Source organism: Macrotis lagotis, chromosome 3 (assembly GCF_037893015.1).
Source record: "Macrotis lagotis isolate mMagLag1 chromosome 3, bilby.v1.9.chrom.fasta, whole genome shotgun sequence".
NCBI lineage: Eukaryota > Metazoa > Chordata > Mammalia > Peramelemorphia > Peramelidae > Macrotis > Macrotis lagotis.
Window position 1 is genome coordinate 2,241,288 of NC_133660.1, and position 22,603 is coordinate 2,263,890.

The window sequence follows — 22,603 nt, forward strand, 5'->3', positions numbered from 1 at the left end:
TAAATATGAGTATAATACATACATGCATGGGAGAAAAATAACTAAATTATCCCTGGTAATAGAATATATTCTTATGCTTATGATTTTCTGGTTAAAAATGTTTGTGTGATGGCTTCTCTTGATCTTTATATATGGTATTTATCACCAATATTAATTTTTTTCATTTAATGGCTATTCTTAGGATAAATATCTCTCAACTACGCCATCTTTCTCACTGATAATACATGTAATTATTGACAGACCACTACTTTTATTTTTTATTGAAATTGTATTTTATTTTTCCAATTACATGCAAAGGTAGTTTTCAGCATTCATTCATTTCCAAATTTATGAGGTCCACATTTTCCTATAATTTCTCTACCACACCAGGGTAAAAGTTGTACATGTACAGTCATATTTAACATATTTCCATATTAGTCAAGTTATGAAAAAGGAATTAAAATTGAGGGGAAAGAAAAAAACGATGAGAAAGACAAGAAAAGCATAAAAGAAGCTTTTAGAAAATCAACATAGTATTTTTGCCCTGCATTTAAACTCCATAAGTTTTTATTGTTTTTTATTTGTTTTGTTTTATTTTTCCCCTTTGAATGTGAATAGAATTGTCCATAGCAGGTCTCTCAAGATTGTCCTTGATCTCTGAACAACTGAGAGAAACTGAATCTGTCATAGGTGATTATCTCACAATGTTGTTGCTATTGTGTACAATGTTCATGTAGTTTTGCTCATTTCATTTAGCATCAGTTGATGCAAGCCTTTTCATACTTCTCTTCTGAATGCTCATGATCTTACAGACCAACACTACTCCATAATTTTCATATACCATAAATTCTTTAGCTCTTCCCCAATTGATAGGCATCCTCTCAATTTCCAGCTCATTGTCACCACAAAAACAGCAGTTACAAATATTTGTGTGACTATTCCCATTTTTAATGATGTCTTTAGAATATAGATCTAGTAGTGAATTACTGGATCAGTTCACAGCTCCACTAAGTGTATTAATGGAACAATTTTCTTATATCCTCTCCAACATTTGCTAATTTTCCTTTTTTTGTTATTGTATTCAGTAATTATTTACTGCATTTTATATGAATATAATTAGCTTAAATTTCTCCTTCTGAAAACTGTCTGTTTTGACCATTTATCAATTGGTAATGCTTTGTAATCTAATAAATTTGATTCAGTTCTCTATATATTTTACAAATGAGACCTTTATTAGAAACTCTAGTTGCAAAAATTGTTCCACAGTTTTCTGTATTCCTTCTATTCTTGGTTGCATTGGTTTGTTTGTATAAAAATTTTGATTTAATATAGTCAAAATCAACCAGTTTGCAATTTAAAATGTTCTTTATATCTTGTCATAAATTTCACCCTTCTCCATAGATTCTACAGTTGAACTATTTCTTGCTCTCTATATTGGTCTATGGTGTCTCCCTTTATGTCTAAATTCTGTATCCATTTCAAATTGATTTTGCTATGAGGTGAGAGATGTGAGTCTATGGCTAGTTTTTGCCACACTATTTTCCAGTTTTCTCAGCAGTTTGTGTCAAATAGTGAGTTCTTATCCTAGAAGTTAGTTCTTTGGTTTATCAGAGGATTACTGTAGTCATTTCCTTTTGTACCTAATATAATCCACTGATCCATTACACTATTTCTTATCCACTACCAGGTTTGATAGTACAGCTAGGGCACCTTGTTAGTTTTTTTGATCTGTTCCCTTGATATTCTTGATCTTTTGCTGCTTCAGATGTATTATGATTTTTTCTACCTTTGTAATGTAGTTTGATTCACATAGTAATGAATAAGTAATTTTAATTTGGGTAGACTTGTAATTTTTATCATATTAGCTTGACCTAATCATGAACAACTGACATTTTCCCACTTGTTTAGATCCGACTTTATTTGTGTGAAAAATATTTTGTAATTGTGTTCATATAGTTTCTGGATTTGTCTTAGGAAGTAAGATTACTAAGTATTTTATGTTGTCTACAGTTATTTTAATGGAATTTCTCTTTCTGCTCTTGTTCTTGGACTTTATTGGTCATATACATATATATATATATACATATATATATGTATATATATTAATGCTGGTGATTTATGTAGGCTTATTTTATATCCTGCTATTTTGGTAAAGGTTTTCATTGTTTCAAGTAGTTTTCAGTTGCTATTCTAGGGCAGAGTTCTTCAACCTGACTTGTAAAAGTTTTTATTGAAACAATGGACTTATATTTTGATTTGTCATTATAGTGAGGGTCATATAAACTCTCACTGTGAACTACATGTCACATTTTGGAAATTCATATTCTAGAGTTTTCTAAAGCTTCTTCATTGCCTATTCTAATTCTTTCAATTTCTATTTCTTCTCTTTTTTGCTAAAGCTAACTTTTCTAATATAATATTGTATAGTAGTGCTGAAAACATGCATGCTTATCTTATTGGAAATGCTGCTAGTTTTTCCTCATTACCTATAATGTTTTGGGGTGTTTTTAGATAAATACTGCTTATCATATTAAGGAAAATTCCATCTATTCCTGTACTTTCTATATTTTTTAATAGGAAAGAATGCTTAATTTTGTCAATGTCCTTTAGGAAAACCATAAGATTTCTATTAATTTTGTTATTGATATAGTCAATTATATTGTTTGTTTTTCTAATATTTAACCATCCTTGATACCTGATGCAAATCCTACCTATCCATGGTATATTTATTCTAGTAATAACATGTTGTAATCTCTTTGCTAAAATTGTATTTAAATTCTTCACATCAATATTCATTAGAGATGTTGATCTATAATTCTCTTTGTTTGGGCTCTTCCTGGTTTTGGGTATTAGAACCATATTGGTATCATAAAAGGAATTTGTTGTAATACATTCTCCTATTTTTAAATAGTATATATTTAATTGGAATTAATTATAATTTAAATGTTTGGGAGGATTAACTTGTAAATCCATCTGGAACTGATGATTTTTTCTTAGGGAATTTATTGCTAGTTTCTTCTATTTCTTTTTTCAGAAATGGGATTATTTAAGTATTTTATTGCTTCTTCTGTTAATCTGAGTAGCTTATATTTTTGTAAATATTCATTCATTTCAATTAGATTGTCAAATTTGTTGGCATGCAGTTTGGCAAACTAGCTCTGAATTATTACTTTAATTGCCTCCTCATTGGTTATTATTATACTGGTAGTTTGGTTTTCTTCTTTCTTTTTAAAATCAGGTTAACTAAAGATTTATCATTTTATTGTTTTTTTTCATAAAATCAACTAAGATTTTATTAGTTTTCTTAATTTCATTTTTAAAAATTTCTCCTTTGATTTTTCAGAATTTCTGAATTTATGATTTGGTATTTAATTGGAGATTTTTAATTTGTTCTTTTTCTAGTTGCCAGCCCAGTTCACCTCCTCTTTTTCCAAGTATTCACATAAACCTTCAGAAATATTAAATTTCCCCTAAAAACTGGCTTAAGTGCAACCCAAAAGTTTTGATGTAATATCTCATTGTTGTCATTGTCTTGGATGTAATTGTTGATTATTTCTATTATATTTTTGATCCATTCATTCTTTAAAATTAGATTTTTTCTTTTCCATGTAATTTTTGTTTATCTTTCCATGGCCCTTTATTACATGTAATTTTTGTTGCATCATGATCTAAAAAAGATGCATTTAATATTTCTGCCTTTGTGCATTTAATTTTTATGTCCTACAACTTGGCCAATTTTGGTGTAGGTGCCATGTACTGCAAAGAAAAAGATCTATTTCTTTCTATTCCCATTTAGTTTTCTCCAGAGGTCTATCATATCTAAGTTTTCTAAAATTCTTTTCACCTTCCTTCTTGTTCATTTTGTGATTAGATTCATCTAATTCTGAGACAGGGAAATTGAAGTTCCCTGCTATTATATCTTTCCTGTCTATGTCTCCCTGTAATTCATTTAGTTTCTCCTTTAAGAATTTGAAGACTCATTCCAGGAATGCAGGGTTGGTTCAATATTAGGAAAACTGTTAGTATACTCAATTATATCAACAACAAACCTATTAGAAATCATATGATCATATCAATAGATGCTGACAAAGCTTTTGACAAAATACAGCATCCATTCCTATTAAAAGCACTAGAGAGTGTAGGAATAAATGGATTGTTCCTTAAAATAATTAGCAGTATCTATCTGAAACCATCAACAAGCATTATATTCAATGGGGAGAGGCTAGAGGCATTCCCAATAAGATCAGGGGTGAAACAAGGGTGCCCATTATCACCACTACTATTCAATATTGTATTAGAAATGTTAGCATCAGCAATTAGAGAAGAAAAAGAAATTGAAGGAATTATAATTGGGAAGGAAGAGACAAAACTCTCACTCTTTGCAGATGACATGATGCTCTACCTAGAGAATCCCAAGAAATCATCTAAAAAACTACTGGAAACAATTAGCAATTTTAGCAAAGTTGCAGGTAATAAAATAAACCCTCATAAATCCTCAACTTTTCTATATGTCTAGCAAGAAACAGCAGGAAGAGCTAGAAAGAGAAATCCCATTCAAAGTAACTTTAGACAATATAAAAAATATTTGGGAGTCTATTTGCCAAGACAGACTCAGAATCTTTTTGAAAACAATTATAAAGCACTTCTCACACAAATTAAATCAGATTTAAATAACTGGGCAAATATCAACTGCTCATGGATAGGTAGAGCTAATATAATAAAAATGACAATTCTACCAAAATTAAACTATCTGTTTAGTGCCCTACCAATCAAAATTCCAAAAAATTACTTTAATGAGTTAGAAAAAAAATTGTAAGTAAATTCATATGGAGAAATAAAAAGTCAAGAATTGCCAGGAGCTTAATGAAAAAAGTGCAAAAGAACGTGGCTTAGCCCTACCTGATCTAAAATTATATTATAAAGCATCAGTCATCAAAACTGTTTGGTACTGGCTAAGAAATAGAGTGGTGGACCAGTGGAATAGATTAGGTGTAAAAGCAAGAGATGATTATAGTAATCTGCTGTTTGATAAAACCAAAGAGTCTGGCCATTAAGGATAAAAACTCTCTCTTTGATAAAAATTGCTGGCATAATTGGAAGTTAGTATGGAAGAAACTTAGATTAGACCAACACCTCACACCCTTTACCAAGATAAGATCCAAATGGTTACAGGATATAGACATAAAAAATAATACTAGAAGCAAATTAGAAGATCAAGGACTAGTCTACCTGTCAGATCTATGAAAAGGGGAGCAGTTTATGACTAAGGAAGAGTTGGAAAACATCACCAAAAACCAATTAGATGATTTTAATTACATTAAATTAAAAAAGCTTTTGCACAGATAAAACCAAGGTAACCAAGATCAAAAGAAATGTAGTAAATTGGGAAACAATCTTTACAACTAATGATTCTGACAAAGGACTCATTTCTCAAATATACAGAGAACTGAGTCATATTTTTAAAACAAAAAGCCATTCCCCAATTGATAAATGGTCAAAGGATATGCAAAGGCAATTTACAGATGAGGAGATCAAAGTAATCCATAGCCATATGAAAAAAATTCTCTAAATCATTATTAGAGAAATCACACCTCTCAGATTGGCCAATATGACCAGGAAGGATAATGATCATTGTTGGAAGGGTTGTGGGAAATCTGGGACACTATTACACTGTTGGTGGAGCTGTGAATTTATCCAACCCTTCTGGAGAGCTATTTGGAACTATGCCCAAAGGGCAACAAAAATCTGCATACCCTTTGACCCAGCAATACCACTACTGGGTCTATACCCTGAAGAGATGATGAAAAAGGGTCAAAACATTACTTGTACAAAAATATTTATAGCAGCCCTGTTTGTGGTGGCAAAGAATTGGAAATCAAGGAAATGTCCTTCATTTGGGGAATGGCTTAACAAACTGTGGTCTATGTATGTCATGGAACACTATTGTTCTATTAGAAACCAGGAGGGACGGGATTTCAGGGAAGCCTGGAGGAATTTGCATGAACTGATGCTGAGTGAGATGAGCAGAACCAGAAAAACACTGTACACCCTAACAGCAACATGGGGGTGATGTTCAACCTTGAAGGACTTGCTCATTCCATCAGTGCAACAATCAGGAACAATTTTGGGCTGTCTGCAAAGGAGAGTGCCATCTGTATCCAGATAAGTAGCTGTGGAGTTTAAACAAAGTTCAAGGACTATTCCCTTTAATTTAGAAAAAAACAGATATCTTATTGTCTGATCTTGTTACCTCTTAGACTTCTCTTCTCTTTAAGGATATGTTTTCTCTCTCATCACACCCAATTTGGATCAAGGTACAACATGGAAACAAAGTAAAGACTGACAGAGTGCTTTCCGTGGGGGGGTGGGGTGGGGGGGAGGGAAGCAAGATTGGGGGGAAAATTGTAAAACTCAAATAATATCTTTAATAAAAATAAATTTAATAAAAAAAGAATTTAAAGACTCTACCATTTGGCATATATATGTTTAATAATGATGTTACTTCATTGCCTATGATTCCTTTTAGGAAAATGTTGTTTCCTTCCTAATCCCTTTTAATGAGAACTGTTTTTGTTTTTTGTTTTGACTGAAATCAGGATTGTAACCACTGCTTTCTTTTAACTTCAATTGAAGCATAATATCTTCTGCTTTTGCACTTTTCCTTTATCCTTTGTGCATCTCTTTGTTTCAGCTGTGTTTCTTGTAAATAACATATTGTAGAATTCTATTTTTTAATCCACCCTGCCATCCATTTTAATTTTATGGGAAAGGTCTATGGGAGAGTATATTTTATGGGAGAGTATATTATGTATGTATGTATGTATGAACAACATACAATGATTACTAACTATATTTTCCCTCCATGCTAACTTCCCCCATTCATGATTTTGCTTTTCTTTTCCTCTTATGCCTGCTCACCCATGTTTTGCTTTTCAATTAGCCCTTTTTCCATTTAGCCTTTTTCATTTCCTTTCCCCTTTCCCCTTTCCCCTTTAACCTATACCTTTACCATTATTTACACTTTCCCTTTTATCAGTACCTTCTTCTGCTTTCTTTCCATTCCCCCACTCACTTCTCTGTAGAATACTATAATTTTTTTTAGGCTTTTGCAAGGCAAATGGGGTTAAGTAGCTAGCCCAAAGCCATGCAGCTAGGTAATTATTAAGTGTCTGAGGCCAGATTTGAACTCAGGTACTCCTGTCTCCAGAGCCAGTGCTCTATCCACTGCACCACCTAGCCATCCCCTAGAATAGGATAAATTTTTAAACACAATTGAAAATGCATATTATTTGCCCTTTGGTTCAAATCTGTTGAAAGTAAGATTTACTCAGTGCTCACATCCTCTCTTCTTTCCCTTTGGGTTTCTTGAGGTTGTTTTATGTATCTTCTACTGACTCACCTCACCTAATATTTTCATGTATTATATCCACAACCTCTGCTGAGATATGTCTTTAATCTATCCTGTTAGAAGTACAATTCTCAAGGGTTTGTTGATGGATTGATTTATGAGCAATATTACTTTGTAGTCACTTCATACTTACAGCCTCTCCTCAAGTATACTTCTTTCATCTGCCCCCTTAGAAATATACTTCTCAAGAATCAAAAATACCATCAAATTATAATCAAATTATAGCACATTCTCTTTCCAAGTACTATGTATAGAGATATAATCCTCATGAACTAAAATATCATGTAAAGGAAAATCCCTTCACAATTCATATACCCACCCTATCTAAGTACACTTCTTCTAATTGTAGCTAAAGTAGTAAGTAAAAAAAAAAAAAAATCACGATCTATTTTTGTCCAGGCCCTTCAAGAACCCTCCCTTCCTCTGTCCCCAAATAAATTAAGTTAAATTATCATGTAAAGCAAAATCAAAATTATACCCATACCTTCTAGGTACATTCCCTCCAAATTTATTCACCCTTCATAAACTAAAGAGTCATCTAAAGTACCATCACTCATCACCATACCCTTTCCCTAAGTATGTTTTTTTTAATTATGCTAAGAGAAATATAATTCTCAATTGACAAGTATTGTCTTCCCATTAAGGACATATCTAATTTGATGTTATTGACTAGGTTTTTTCCTCCTTTCTGCTTACCTTTTTATGCAACAACTCTTCAGCCTTGTAATTAAAGATTGTTCAATTCTGGTCGTTTTAATCAGAAAATTTTGAAATTTCCCTATTTCATTGAAAGTACATCTTTTCCTCTGAAAGAATATGTTGAATTTTTCAGGTAATTGAATATTGATTGTAATACAAGGTGCTCTGCCTCCGGAATATCGTATTCCAAGCCCTCCAGTCCTTTAGTTCTTTTTTTTTTAATTTTATTTTTCTCTTTTTTATTCCTTTTTTTCATCCATTTGTTAATGCACAGTTCCAAGTTAAAAATTTCCCTCCACCCTCCCTTCCCACTCCCCTCCCCTCTGCAAGGAACAGTCAGGTTAGCATTTTATATACATATTTTGTTAAACAAATTTACAAATTAGTAATTTTTAGCATGAGAAACTAGCATTAAGGGAAAGAGATACATAAGAGGTAATTTTTATAAAGTGTTCATTAGATTTAGAAGGGTTTTTTTAACTGTGCATTTTATTTTATTTTGTTTTTCTTCCTTTACTTGGGGATAATATAGTCTATAACCAGTCAAATACAGTTGTACTAGCTCTCTGAACTGTCAAGAGGAGTTGCTTCCATCAAGGGTGTTCATCTCATAGTGTCAATGCATACATTGTTCTCTTGGCTCTATACCTTTTGCTCAACCTTAGATCACATAAGTTATTCCATGTGTCTCTAGAGTCCATCCATTTATGGTTTCTCATAGAACACTAATATTCCATAGTATAAATGTACCATAACTTGTTTAGCCATGCCCTCGTTGGTGTACATCCCCTTAATTTCCAATTCTTTGCTATTACAAAAAGAACTGCTCTTAATATTTTGGAACATGTAGAACTTTTTCCCGGTTTTTACAATTTCTTCTGGATATGGTCCTAGATTTGGAATTGCTGGGTCAAAGGATATAAACAATTTTATTGCTCTTTGGGCATAGTTCCGGATTGGTCTCCAGAAAGTTTGGAGCTGTTCACAACTCCACCGGCAATGCATCAATTTCCTAATCCTCCAACAACCTCTCCAACCTTGATCATCTTCTGTTTTTCTCATCTGGGCTAATCTAATAGGTGTGAGAAGATACCTCATTGTTGTTTAATTTGCATTTCTCTAACCAATACTGATTTGGAGCATTTTTCAATAATCCTTTAGTTCTGAAGCAGTTTTGGTCTACAAAATCCTGTTTCCTTGGTATTTAAATACCTTCTTTTTGATTGTTTACAGTATTTTCTTCTTTAGCTGAGAATTCAATATTGTCTATAATATTCCTTGAAATTTTTATCCTGGAATTTCTTTCTGAAGGTGATTGGTGACTTCTTTCAAGGACCCTTTTATCTCTGAGATATTAGGGTAGTTTTGATGATATTTTTCTGAAGTATTCTTCCTGGTTCTATTGCTGATGAAGATTTTCAGATAGATCAATAATTGATAAGTTATCTCTCCTGAATCTACTTTCCAGGTCAGTCATTTTTTTCCTAAGAGGTACTTTGTTTTTCTTCTATTTTTTAAGCCTTTTTATTGATGGAATGTGGTATCTCATAGAATCATTAGCTTCCATTTGTCCAATTCTAGCTTTTAGGGTTTAAATTAAGTTTTGTGTTTCCTTATTCACTTGGTTCATTTTATTTTTAAATGAGCTGTTTTCCTTTTCCAGTTGGTTTATTTTACTTTTTGATGAATTATATTCTTTTTTTTCTAGTTGGCCATTTTTACTTGTAAAGAAAATGATTTTTTCAGTCAATTTTTCAAAATTCCCCTGTATAGTTCTTATTTCTCTTCTCCATTTCTCTTCCTCCTCATTTCTTTGTTTATTAAAATCTTTTCCAAAGGATCTTTTTGGATTTGAGGCCAATTTATCGAATCCCTTTGAGGCTTCACATGTAGGCATGTTGTCACTGCTTTCCTCTTCTCAGTTGGCATTTTTAACATTCCTATCAGAATGCTAATGTTCTATTTTTAGATTTCTCTTTGTTTTTATTCATTTTGAGAGTTGAGCTCTACTCCTGGGGTAAAGGGAATATAGTCCTAAGATTTTTGTGCTGGGACTAGGTTCTGATCCTCTGACTGATAACTTGGCAGAGTCTTGCCTATGCACACAGTTGTTCCCTCCTTTATGCCAAGGTGTTGCCTAGGCAGAGGTTTGTTCCCAGACCTGTCTTGTCTGTTGCACAAGTGTTCCCAAGGCTTGGCTTTTCTCTTCTGTGCTGGGATTGGGACCCTTGCTGCTGGCCTGCTGCACTGCTGACTGTGCTCTGAGGCCCTGAGCTGTGGTTGACACTCCTGCTGGCTTTCCTGCTCTCCCATCTACACTGGGCTATATTTCTCTTTAACTCAGGAGGAACAGACCTTTATTGAAGTTCTGCTGTGATATCTTGAGTTGAGAATTTTTTTCATTCTTGTTTTTATGGGATTTGTAACTTTAAGTGCTGTGTAGAGGTTTCATTTATAGTTGTTTCAGAAAAAGATCTAGGAGCTTCCTACCTTTACTCAACCATCTTGGTTTTGATCTGGATGTCCCCTGTTATACATTTGAAAGAGAAGTTGTTCTTCTAATGTCACATTTTCTTGTTTTCTTCTCTTGTAGACTTTCTGATTTTTAAAATAACCATCTTTTTCTTAGGCTACAATATACCATTTCTCAAGTATTATTTTTGAGATCACATTTTGAATTTGTGAATTTGTGAAAGTGTCTTAGGAGTCATTCTTTGCTGAATAATAAGAATACACAATTGCTGTATATTCTCATTGATTAAGAAAGGTGTCTCAGAAATGAAATCTCTGTGTGAATTAAAGTACCCCTTTGACAAGATTTCCATCTTCTGATTAAGAAGACCCTAGGGAAGAAAATTGAAGTACTGTTTTTTGCATTGATTGGGTGGGGGATTTATTGGTTCCCTAGTGCTTGTGTCATAAATCCACTTTTTTCTCCTTTTCCTTGTTCATCAATTCCATTATGTTACAAATGCCATAGTTTATCAGAAATTAGACATCTCTTTTAACAAAACTTGTCTTTAATTAATCTTACTAAATTTCAAAATGTTTTTCAATTAAAAGGTTAGTTTCACTTGCAAGTATTAACAGAATAGAAGCATCTGAAATAGACTTTGACTTTAAAGAAGTTAAGATAAGTGAATGTTTGCAAATATTCTATCTACCATTTAAGGTGAAGAGTTATTGTGTAGCAAATAATAATGTTAGAAAATATTGGACCTTAAATTCAATATAACTTCTTTTATATATGATTTTCCAAGATATCTACCTGGACAGAATCTTTCAGAAATCCTATAACCACTCCCACTTAAATCACTCTCTCTTTTACTTTCTTTCATTGATTCTCTCTTATTTCAGTTGATTGTATTCTCACAGGGTCTTGGACCTGAAATAAGAATTCCAGCCCTTTCTTTTTACAGTTAAGTGACAGAGCCTCAGAGGATTAAATCACTTACTTGTGACTCCAAATCAATCATATTCTCAACTATACTTGCTGACTTTTGTATTTTATGTTTTCCTCCCCACTATGACTAATCTTCCCAATCCTATTACCTTACTTTACCTAAGATCCTCTGAAAAATCTTTTACTTCTCAGATGTGTTCTATGAAATATGATGCTGGACTCAGTGGATGTTGGTCATTTAATTTGCATATTTCACAGTGGATTTTTTTTCCATTTCTAGATAATAAGCAAAAGATAGATTCATTCAGACCCAATCTGTAGAATAGGGATAGTGCTATCCATGGTACTTTAGAGTCAGAGAATTCAATCTGGAAATAGTATCTCATCCTAAACCTTCATTTTATAGATGAAGAAAATAAAAACCAGAAAGATTAAGTATTTAATAATAATTGCTAACATTATTTCTTTATCACTTATTTTGTGTTACATAACACATTTGGAAGGAGGTACTGCTCTTATTTCCATTTTACAGATGAGGACAGAGACAGAGAGAGGATAAACAATGTACCTAGGGTTATGCAACTATTAAGAACTGAAGTTGGATTTGAACTCAAGTATTCTTAACTCTGAACTCAGTGCTCTATCCATTTACAATCTAGGTGCCCCTAGAGAACGTTGTTACCCCTTAAGTTACATAGTTAACTTCAGGATTCAAACTCATGTTCTTTTATTCCACATCTGGCATCTTCTAGTCTCAATTTATCTCTGGGGTAGTTTGATGACCAATTGAAATAATGTATGTAAAGTTATTTCTGCATTATAAAATGCTATATTCATGATTACTATTATTATTAGTTAGGCCCATCTAAAAGAAAGATCTTTATCAAAAATCATTTTTCATTTAATTAGTATTGCTTTTCTTCCAGTGTTTGCATCTGAATGAGTTGTTATGCCTATACAGAAAGAAAAGTTTTAGGGGCAGCTAGGTGGTGCAGTGGATAAAGCACCAGCCCTGGAGTCAGGAGTACCTGGGTTCAAATCTGGTCTCAGACACTTAATAATTACCTAGCTGTGTGGCCTTGGGCAAGCCACTTAACCCCATTTGCCTTGCAAAAAAAAATCTTAAAAAGAAAGAAAAGTTTTAATTTTTGTTCTTACAATTTGTATCTAAACATTGATTGTTATATTCTTCAGTTTTATTAATATATAGGCATATACAGATAGGTGATTGCATGAATATATCAATTATAATAATGAAGAAACAAAGAGAGTTCACAGAGTCAGTGTTAAGAAATACTTACCCTAGTGGCAGCTAGGTGGTGCAATAGATAGAGCGCAGGCCCTAGAGTTAGGTGGACCTGAGTTCAAATTTAACCTCAGTCACTTGATAATTACCTAGCTATGTGACCTTGGGCAAGTCACTTGCCAAAAAAAGTAATGTTTACCCTAAAAATAATTTATGTTAATGCAAATTTTCATATTGTTGAAAAGTCCATATTTCTCCACCAGATGAAGAGGAAAACCATGGAACCTAGTCTTCTTGGCAATGGAAACCATTGAAATAGGACTTCTTTATGTATTCCTGAGTCAATGGAGGGAAGTACAAATTTCTTGAACCGGGAAGAGAACCTGGACATAAAGAAACTAGTAAAGAGGTTTCTTCATAGTGCTGTTACTATCAATACAATAATGTTCTATGTATTAGGATTATATATTTAAATGAACACATACCAGGTCTATTTTCTCATAGACAACTGAGCCAAATTTATAACAAGAACAGATCACTAATCCATAAATGGTCAAAAAATATAATCTGGTAGGTTTTAGAAAAAAGAAATCATAGCTAGCATTAGTTATATAGAAAATACTTTAAATCACTAATGATTAGAGAAACAAAAATTTTAAAAACCTATCAGATTGACTAAAAAGATAGAAAAAGAAAATGGCAAATATTGGAGAGGATGTAGAAAAATTGGGGTACTCAGTGCATCACTGGTAGAATCATGAAATGGTCCAACTTTTCTGGAGAAGAATTTGGATCTATATCTTTTTGTGGTAGAAAACTTGAAAATTTAAGGAAATGGCTGAACAAGTTATAGTATATGATTGTGATAGCATATTATTGTGTAAAAATTATTAAGGTTTTTGGAAATACCTGGGAAGTCTTATATGAGTTGGTACAAAGTGATGTGAGCGGAGCTAAGAGAACATTATACATAGTAACAGCAATATTGTATCCACTGCACCACCTAGCTGCCCCTAAAACTTTTCTTTCTGTATAGGCATAACAACTCATTCAGATGCAAACACTGGAAGAAAAGCAATACTAATTAAATGAAAAATGATTTTTGATAAAGATCTTTCTTTTAGATGGGCCTAACTAATAATAATAGTAATCATGAATATAGCATTTTATAATGCAGAAATGACTTTACATACATTATTTCAATTGGTCATCAAACTACCCCAGAGATAAATTGAGACTAGAAGGTGCTAGATGTGGAATAAAAGAACATGAGTTTGAATCCTGAATTGTGAAAGATTTATCTACTTTGATCACTCCATGACAGTTCCAAAGGTGTCACAATGAATAATGCTATCCACATCTAGAGAAACAACAGAGTGGAAAATGAAGCATACTTTTTTCATTTTGATTTTTTTGGCAACATGGCTAATGTAAAAATATGTTATTCATGATGTCATGTATCATCTATGTATTATATTTCTTGCCTTCTTGTTACGTGAGAGAGTAGTGAAGGAAGAAAATTTGAAACTAAAAATGAAAACTTTAAAAATTAGCAACTTTGAAGTGAATGAGTAAATGAATGAATGAATGGATACATTTTATCAGCTTATCCTGCATAGTCCAAATGATAAGACTCAATTTATAATTTCCTAGATCCTTGAAATGGGCCTATATATTCTGCACAGTCAAATGAAAAGCGGAAACTTTTATCACTTTTTTCTATACAATGTGACATTCATATATTTGAAATTAAGATATCTTTGATATACTTAGAAAATAAAAGATAATTAGTTGAATTTTTCACTGTTCATTTAGAAGATTTAGAATCACTTAAATACAAAATATAATTAAAGATTTATATAATTTCTTAAATTTTGAAATCATTCAAACCTTTTTTTTCCTCTAGGAAATTTCAATTTTTAATAAAACTAGAAGCTTAATTAATAGAAGGTACTTTTGTAATAACTGCTGCAATAGTAGAAAAACATGTGGAAGGAAGATTAGATTATCAGCAAATGATTTCCAGTGAAGATATTTTTCATGTATTTTTCTAAATGATGCTTCTTAGATGATTTTCTTGCTCTGCAGTAAGTGAAATATATTTTGAAAATGAACTTACATATATCAATATATCTCATCACAAAAAAATCTTATGACCATAACCAAAGCATTTTTATAGATTTACAGGTTTGATATATTAATTTATGGTGTTTATCTAGGTCCTTGGATGCTAAGAAAGACTGAACTCTATACCTTTGAACTTTTACTAATATTTGTATCAAATATGCATTATGGTAAAAACTAGATCAACATTTCAAGGAATGCTTGTATCCATGAAATCAAATGATTAAAAATACTTTAACAATCTGATGATTTTAATAATTCATTCATCTCAATCTTGATTTCAGTTCATAGCGTTATTAAAATGATACAATTTTTTTGAATTCTCTGAAAATGAAATCTTGTCTTTTTATCAGGACCACAGAATTTTAATCTTAACGTTCTCCTTTTCTTTTCCATTTAGGAAGAACCATTTGTGATGGTGTCAGAAAATGTCTTGGGTAAACCAAAGAAATACCAAGGTTTCTCCATTGATGTTCTGGATGCCTTATCTAATTACCTGGGCTTTAACTATGAAATTTATGTTGCACCAGATCATAAGTATGGGAGTCCTCAAGAAGATGGCACTTGGAATGGACTAGTTGGAGAATTAGTATTTAAGGTAATATTTATGCACCTGAGAGATACATAAAAACATAGTAACTATGATTTCCTCCTAATTTTATATGACACAAGGGTAATACCAGTCACATATAGTTTTATTCTAGAGAGTAATACACTGTCAAGGATTGCTTTTTTATTGGAGATAGAAGTAAAAATTACTAAAATATCGAAACCCTTTAAATACATGCAAGCATTTGTCATTCAGTCATTTCAGTCCTATTCAGTTTTTCATGACCCCTTTGGATTTTGTTTTTATTTTGACAGAGATACTAGGGTTATTTTTCATTTTCTTCTCCAGTTAATTTTACAGCTGAGGAACTGAGGCAAGCCAGGTTAAGTGACTTGCCAAAGGTTCCAGATGAGTCTTCCTGACTCCAGGTCCAGCAATCTATCCACTGCACCACCTAGCATGCAAAAATAGAAACACCCTAAAATTTCTCCCTACGTGTAGCTCAATAAATGTTTACTTAATTGAATTGAATTGAACCTAGTTGAAATTTCTCCAATATGAGGAAGGTGATGGTGTTGAATTATCTTCTAAAACAAAAGACAACTTGAATGAGTATACCTCCAAATCTTTATTATTTATTGATTAATAATTTATCTTTTTAGTGCTTCTCTTTCCTGTTAATATCTGGAGAATGGGGAAGAGTGAAAAATTAAAAAAAATAAATATAGTTTTACATCTTTTTATCTACTTAAAGTTAAAATCAGAGCTATTGACTAATATGAAATTTGGAAATTCTCTTTGTCATTATATTTGTTATTTCTGCCTCTTGTTCCCAAAGTTGTGTGTGTGTGTGTGTGTGTGTGTATATACATATATATACACACACACACACACATATATATGTATATATATGATATGAAGATGTTGATAGATACCACAGGAAAGTACATATGAAACTTTATTTTTTTTTGCAAGGCAAGGCTAAGTGACTTGCCCAAGATCACACAGCTAGGTAATTATTAAGTGTCTGAGGCCGGATTTGAACACAAGTCCTCCTGACTCCAGGGCTGGTGTTCTAGCCACTACACCACCTAGGTGCCCCTCAATCTGTTTTTAATAGAAATTTTTCCCCTTCTACATTTTATGACATTGGGGCAAAGAGAAAAGAAAAACAAATTTATTTTAATGAACATAGATAGTCAAGCAAAACAAAATTCCCTCATTTGGCTATATACAAAATACTTATACTTCATCAGGCACTCTAAACATATATATATATATAATCACCTTTATCATATGTTTCATCCCTGATCCTTTGGAAGCATGGATGATCATCACATGGGCTTTTGTACTTAAAGATTTCAAAGTTTCTTATCTTTACAGAATTGTTGTTACCACATAAATTATTCTCCTGATTCTGCTTATTTCCTTCATGAATTTATTAAAGTATTAAATTATTTTTCATATCAATGTCTCTTTAAATTGTTCTCCTGGTTCTACTGACTTTATTCTGCATTAGTTCACATATGTCTCATCATATTTCTTTGAAACATTTATTTCCTTATAACACATTTATTATTTATTTCCTTATAACACATTATTTTTCCATGGCATTCATATATGACAACTTATGCAGACATTTCTCAAATGATATTCATCTTCTTAGCTTCCAGTTTTCTGTTACTACAAAAAGTACTGCTATAAATGTTTTATAAACAATCAAATCTATTCTTAAATTTCTTAGTGGAGAGGATAAAAGAATACTTGGTATCAAATACAGTTCATTCATCTTCTCTCCCCAAATCATACTTGCCTGTTTAGTATATTTTGAATCCTTTTTTCCATATCTATCAAGCTCTGTCTATACAAGTACTAAACTCTAATCATTAATTGTTAAATAAAGGAAAATAAGTTGTAAGATAAAATTAATTTAAAATACATTGAATTTCTAACCATAAGGGAACCTAGTAGGAGATCATTTAATGGAAAATAGGATACACAGTATTACTGCCTCTGACACTGGTCAACTCTTTGACTTTTGTCAGGTCATTAAAGTTTGATCTTCAATATCCTATTCAATTTTACAAATTTTTTTACAAATAAGTTCAATTAGTATTTGATAGTGGTACTGAAATTACATCAACATAGTACCTAGCACAAGGTAAATACTAATTACCTGTATTGACTATCTTTCTATAGGATTCAAAGCTAGAGAGAACTTTATAATGACCTAATGTGACCTCTTACTTTTATTGTTCTAGATACAGAGGTACAGGGAGATTAAACTACTTGCCCAAAATGACACACAGTCTCCACAACAATATTTAAAGCACATAACTAAAGAATCTGATCCTTTGAAAATTAAATTTAAATACAACAAGGAAGCATACAAACTAACCCAGAAAAAATAATCAGGTCACCCTGTGATATCTGTGAGAAATTCTCTGACATTTGCTCTCACCTCAAAAGATCTATTCATGAACACTGTCAATCAGTGGTTTATTGTATCCATGTGTATTTGCAAATGGTTGATCAGAGAAGGAAAAATGGTTCATCGGGAGGGGAGTGACTGTTCAAAGATACTGTCAGTTCAGACAGAAATAGAATAAAATATAGTGATTCCTTATCTCTCATCTTACCTTTAAAAGCTGCTTTACAATTTCCTTGCTTAATGTAATCTTAAAATTCATGAGGGCCCATGTCTGACCCAAAAGGATTCCAATGTGAAATTGATAAATGTGAAAGATGTAATATTTAGTTAAAGAGATAGTTTGGAAGAGAGTTAAAATGAATGAGAAATTATTTTCTATTTTTAATAGGGGAAAACAAATGAAACTACTAAAAGGAAACTTCACATATTGACAGAACATATCAATTTAAGGATCAAGATGAAGAAAACATAACAGAAAACAAATATGAATAAAAAGTATTTGAAAATCTGTTATGTAGAATAAGAAATATTTTTTCTTCCTGTTCCCATAAACCATAACTAGAAAAAATGGTTCAAATTTGCAGAGATGCAAATTTGAAATTGAATAAGTTAACTTTCCTAATCATTCCCCACTTCTGTTTACAGATATATATGTATACAATGAACTACAATTGACAGTGTTCATAAATACCTCTTTTGAGGTAAGAGCAGATGCCAGAGAACCTCTCATAGATGTAATAAAATCCCTTTCTGTGTCAATTTAAAGATTTCCTTATTTTATTGAAATTTTGTTGTTCACAGGATAGATTCCTGGGTGACATTCTTCATATATTGTAATGGAGAGTCTGTGTCATCTTAGGGAAATAGCTTACCCTCTATACAACTCAGTGTCTTTCAGAAATGAAGACTGCTTTCAGATGTAACAGATCCCCACCCACATTCCCCATCATTAATGGTCTGTAAACAAATCCACCTCTCTTCCCTGAAATGGTAAGCATTCAGATTTGGATTGTACATGTGCAATCATGTGAAGAAATTCCATATTTGTCATTTTGTAAAGAAGGTTCAAATTAAAAAAAAAAAACGAAAGTGAAAATAGTAGGTTTCCACCTGTATTGGCACTGTCTTAGATCATTGCATTCCTGATAATATTTAACTCATTCACAGTTCTTCATCCAACAATGATGTTTCTGTGGGCAAATTTTTTCTGGTTCTGTTCACTTCACTGTGAATCAGTCTGTCCATATTTTTTTAATTATCCTACTTCCATTACAAGCATACCATAAGGGGTGGCTAAGTGGCACAGTGGATAGAGCACCGACCCTGGAGTCAGGAGTACCTGGGTTCAAATGCAGTCTCAGACACTTAATAATTACCTAGCTGTGTGGCCTTGGGCAAGCCACTTAACCCCATTGCCTTGCCAAAAAAACAACAACCCTGCAACATACAAGCATACCATAGTTTGCTTAGTCATTCCCTAATATATGGGCATCCCTTTGATTTCCAATTCTAGTCACTACAAAAAATGCTGCTATAAATATTTTTATACAAATCTGTACTTCATCGGTTTATTTTGTACAAAAGAAAACACCTTTTGTAATTATATAATCACAATTTTCTATTTTACATTTTGTCATGGTCTTTCTATTTTCCTTGATCCTAAATTCTTTTATGGGATAGAGAGTGGATAAATTCATTATATCCTAGCAGCATCATGATTAGGTGTAGGCAAGTAAAAAGAAAATTCTATACAAGCAGATTGTTCCCCAAGTGCATCAGCAAGTAAGACAATGTTATAACTATTCATAATTATGATAAGTTTATAGTAGACAAGTTCTGAATGTATTTTTAACCCCTAGCACTGAAACAAATCTATATCCTCTGCCCCTCTATGTATGGTGTTATTGAACTCTCTTTGTCATACACATATTTGAAAATCCTTTGGTTTTGTTTTAGCTTAAAAAGTTATATTTCTCAGTAGCTCAAGAAGTTTAGATGGGACTATATTCAGAAATGATAGAGAGGTAAAAGGAGATGAATAAAAAGAATATTCTACAAAAGTTAGGATCCATAGATTTCATGGTAAGGATTTGCTTTATACTTCAGAAGAATTACCAGATTTATAGTTAGTAGGTTCAATATCCAGTCAGTAAAACATGAATGCTTTGATATTCCAGTCATCAAATTTAGTGACTTACTTAATTTTACAGGAGAGATTCTGGAACCTCAATGGGAATTAAAGGGGTGTCACAGTGGAGTCAGGAGGATAGGAGTTCAAATCCAGCTGCAGATACTTATTAGCTGTGTGACCTAGTGCAAGTCACTTAATCATGATTGCCTCATATCTAGGGCCATCTCCATTTGTCCTGAGATTCATATCTTGCCACGGAATCTTAGATGACTCTGGAGGAGAAAGTGATGCTGGTGACTTAGCATAGTACCCTCTCACTCAAATCTACTTTATGTGTTTATCATGTCCTCATCTCCCCTGATGTCATGTTTTTCTTCAAGATGAAGGACAAAAAATAGTATTTCTCCTGAGCCAGTCTCTAACTCTGACTTATAGGCACTATTTTTCTCTGTTCCAGACACTGCCAAATACTGAAGGAGAAAGACACAAATCCTTCTTAATTGGGTCCCCTATAAGTTCACATTAGCTTCATGAAAACTCAGTGCTGTTCTACAGTTCTTTCATTTCTTAATTGACATCTTTCCAAATTTCTTAAATATGTGTTCCAAAACTTTTTATACAAACCTCTAATACACTTTGTCTTTCCCTGCCATCTTTTGTAAAAATATAGATATCCTTCATCTTTCTTCCTTTCCTGTTTAGAACATTTCCATATCCCTGAATATGACGTCCTTTATACTACATAATATTTTTGCACTAGCTCTACTTTTCCTGTCATTGTATATCAGTGGAAATAGATTTGCATATAAAATCAGAGTATCTATATTCAAATCCTAGTTTTTCATGTATTATTTGTATGAAGAAAGACAAGTGACAATGTTTCTAAGTCAGTTTATTAAGGAGTTGAGTTGCATATAAATCCTTGTATTTCTATGTATTACTAAAAAGATGCAGCAACAAAAGATAGAAAGAGAAACCCCATTTATAATAACTTCAGAGATCATAAAATACTTAGAGAGTTGACCTACCATAGCAGATTCAGAATCTTTATGAAAGCAATTCTAAAACACTTTTTCACAGAAATATAGTCAGATCTAAATAACTGGGCAAATATCAATTGCTCATGGGTAGGCTGAAGTAATATAATAAAAATGACAGTTCTATCTAAATTAAATTACATATATGTATATATATACATACATAAATATATATATATATATATATATATATATATATATATATATATAGTGCCATACCAATTAAACTTCCAAAAAATTACTTTAATGAGACAGGAAAAAATAGTAACTAAATTCATGCAGAGGAACAAAAGGTCAAGAAGATCAAGGGAATTAGTGAAAAAAAGTGTAAAGGAAGGTAGCCTAGCCTTAGCAAATATAAAATTATATTATAAAGTATCAGGCATCAGAATGATTTGTAACTAGCTAAGAAATAGAATGATTGTTCAGTGGAATAGATTAGTTGTAAAAGAGATAGCAGTAAATTACTCTAGTTATCTACTGTTTTATAAACTCAGAGATTCCAGTTTTCTGGGATAAGACCTCATTCTTCAATAAAAACTGCTTGGGGGCAGCTAGGTGGCATAGTGGATAAAGCACCAGCCTTGAAATCAGAAGTACCTGGGTTCAAATATGGTCTCAGACACTTAATAATCACCTAGCTGTGTGGCCTTGGGTAAGCCACTTAACCCCATTGCCTTGCAAAAACCTAAAAAAAAAATTAAAAAATAAAAACTGCTAAGAAAACTGAAAGACAGTATGGCGGTCACTAATAGGGCAGTATACCTATTCCAAGATATGCAGCACTTAGATATAAAAGGTAATATTATAAGTCAATTAGGAGGGCAAAGAAGAGCTAACACTTGTCAGATCTATGGAAAGGGGAGCAGTTTATGACCATTATAAAAAAAATAAATTGGATAATTTTAATTACATTGTATTGAAAAAGTTTTTACACAAACAAAACCACTGTAGCCAAGAGTAAAAAGAATGTGGTAAGTTAGGAAACAATTGTTACAAAAATGTTTTTGACAAAGGACGTATTTCTAAAATATATAGAGAACTGAATCAAATCTATAAAAAAATAAGTCATTAACCAATTCATAAATGGTTGAAGGATATGGAAAAGCAATCCTCAGCTAAATAAATAAAAGTTATCTATAGTCATATGAAAAATTTCCCTAAATCATTATTGATTAGAGAAATACAAATTAAAGCATCTCTGAACTACCATTTCACACCTCTCAGACTATAAAGGAAAATGAGTGCTATTGGAGGGAATGTGGAAAAACTGGGACACTAAAGCATTGTTGATGGTGCTGTGAACTGATCCAACCTTTCTGGAGAGCAATTTGGAATTATGCCCAATAATAAAACTGTAATTACCCTTTGATCCAGCATTACCACTGACAAAAAATTGGAAATTGAGGGGATGCCCAAAAATTCGGGACTGACTGAAAAAACTGGTATATATATGATGAACACTATTGTCCTATAAGAAATGAATTGATGCTGAATGAAATGAGCAGAACTAGAAAAAATATTAACACTAAAAGAACATGGGGTGATGATCAACCTTAATGGACTTGTTCATTTCTGCAGGACAATAATCCAAG

The 22,603-nt window shown here is 32.2% G+C and overlaps 1 protein-coding gene across 4 annotated transcripts in view; it reads left to right on the forward strand.

Moving 5' to 3' along the window:
• The window catches only part of GRID2 (glutamate ionotropic receptor delta type subunit 2), a 1,800,826-nt gene that overhangs the window by 1,403,301 nt on the left and 374,922 nt on the right, over positions 1-22,603 (forward strand). For all 4 annotated transcript variants that reach the window (XM_074228050.1, XM_074228051.1, XM_074228052.1 and 1 more), the window contains one exon: positions 15,260-15,457. In XM_074228050.1, the coding sequence (XP_074084151.1) occupies positions 15,260-15,457 (198 nt within the window). The remainder of the gene's footprint in view (positions 1-15,259; positions 15,458-22,603) is intronic.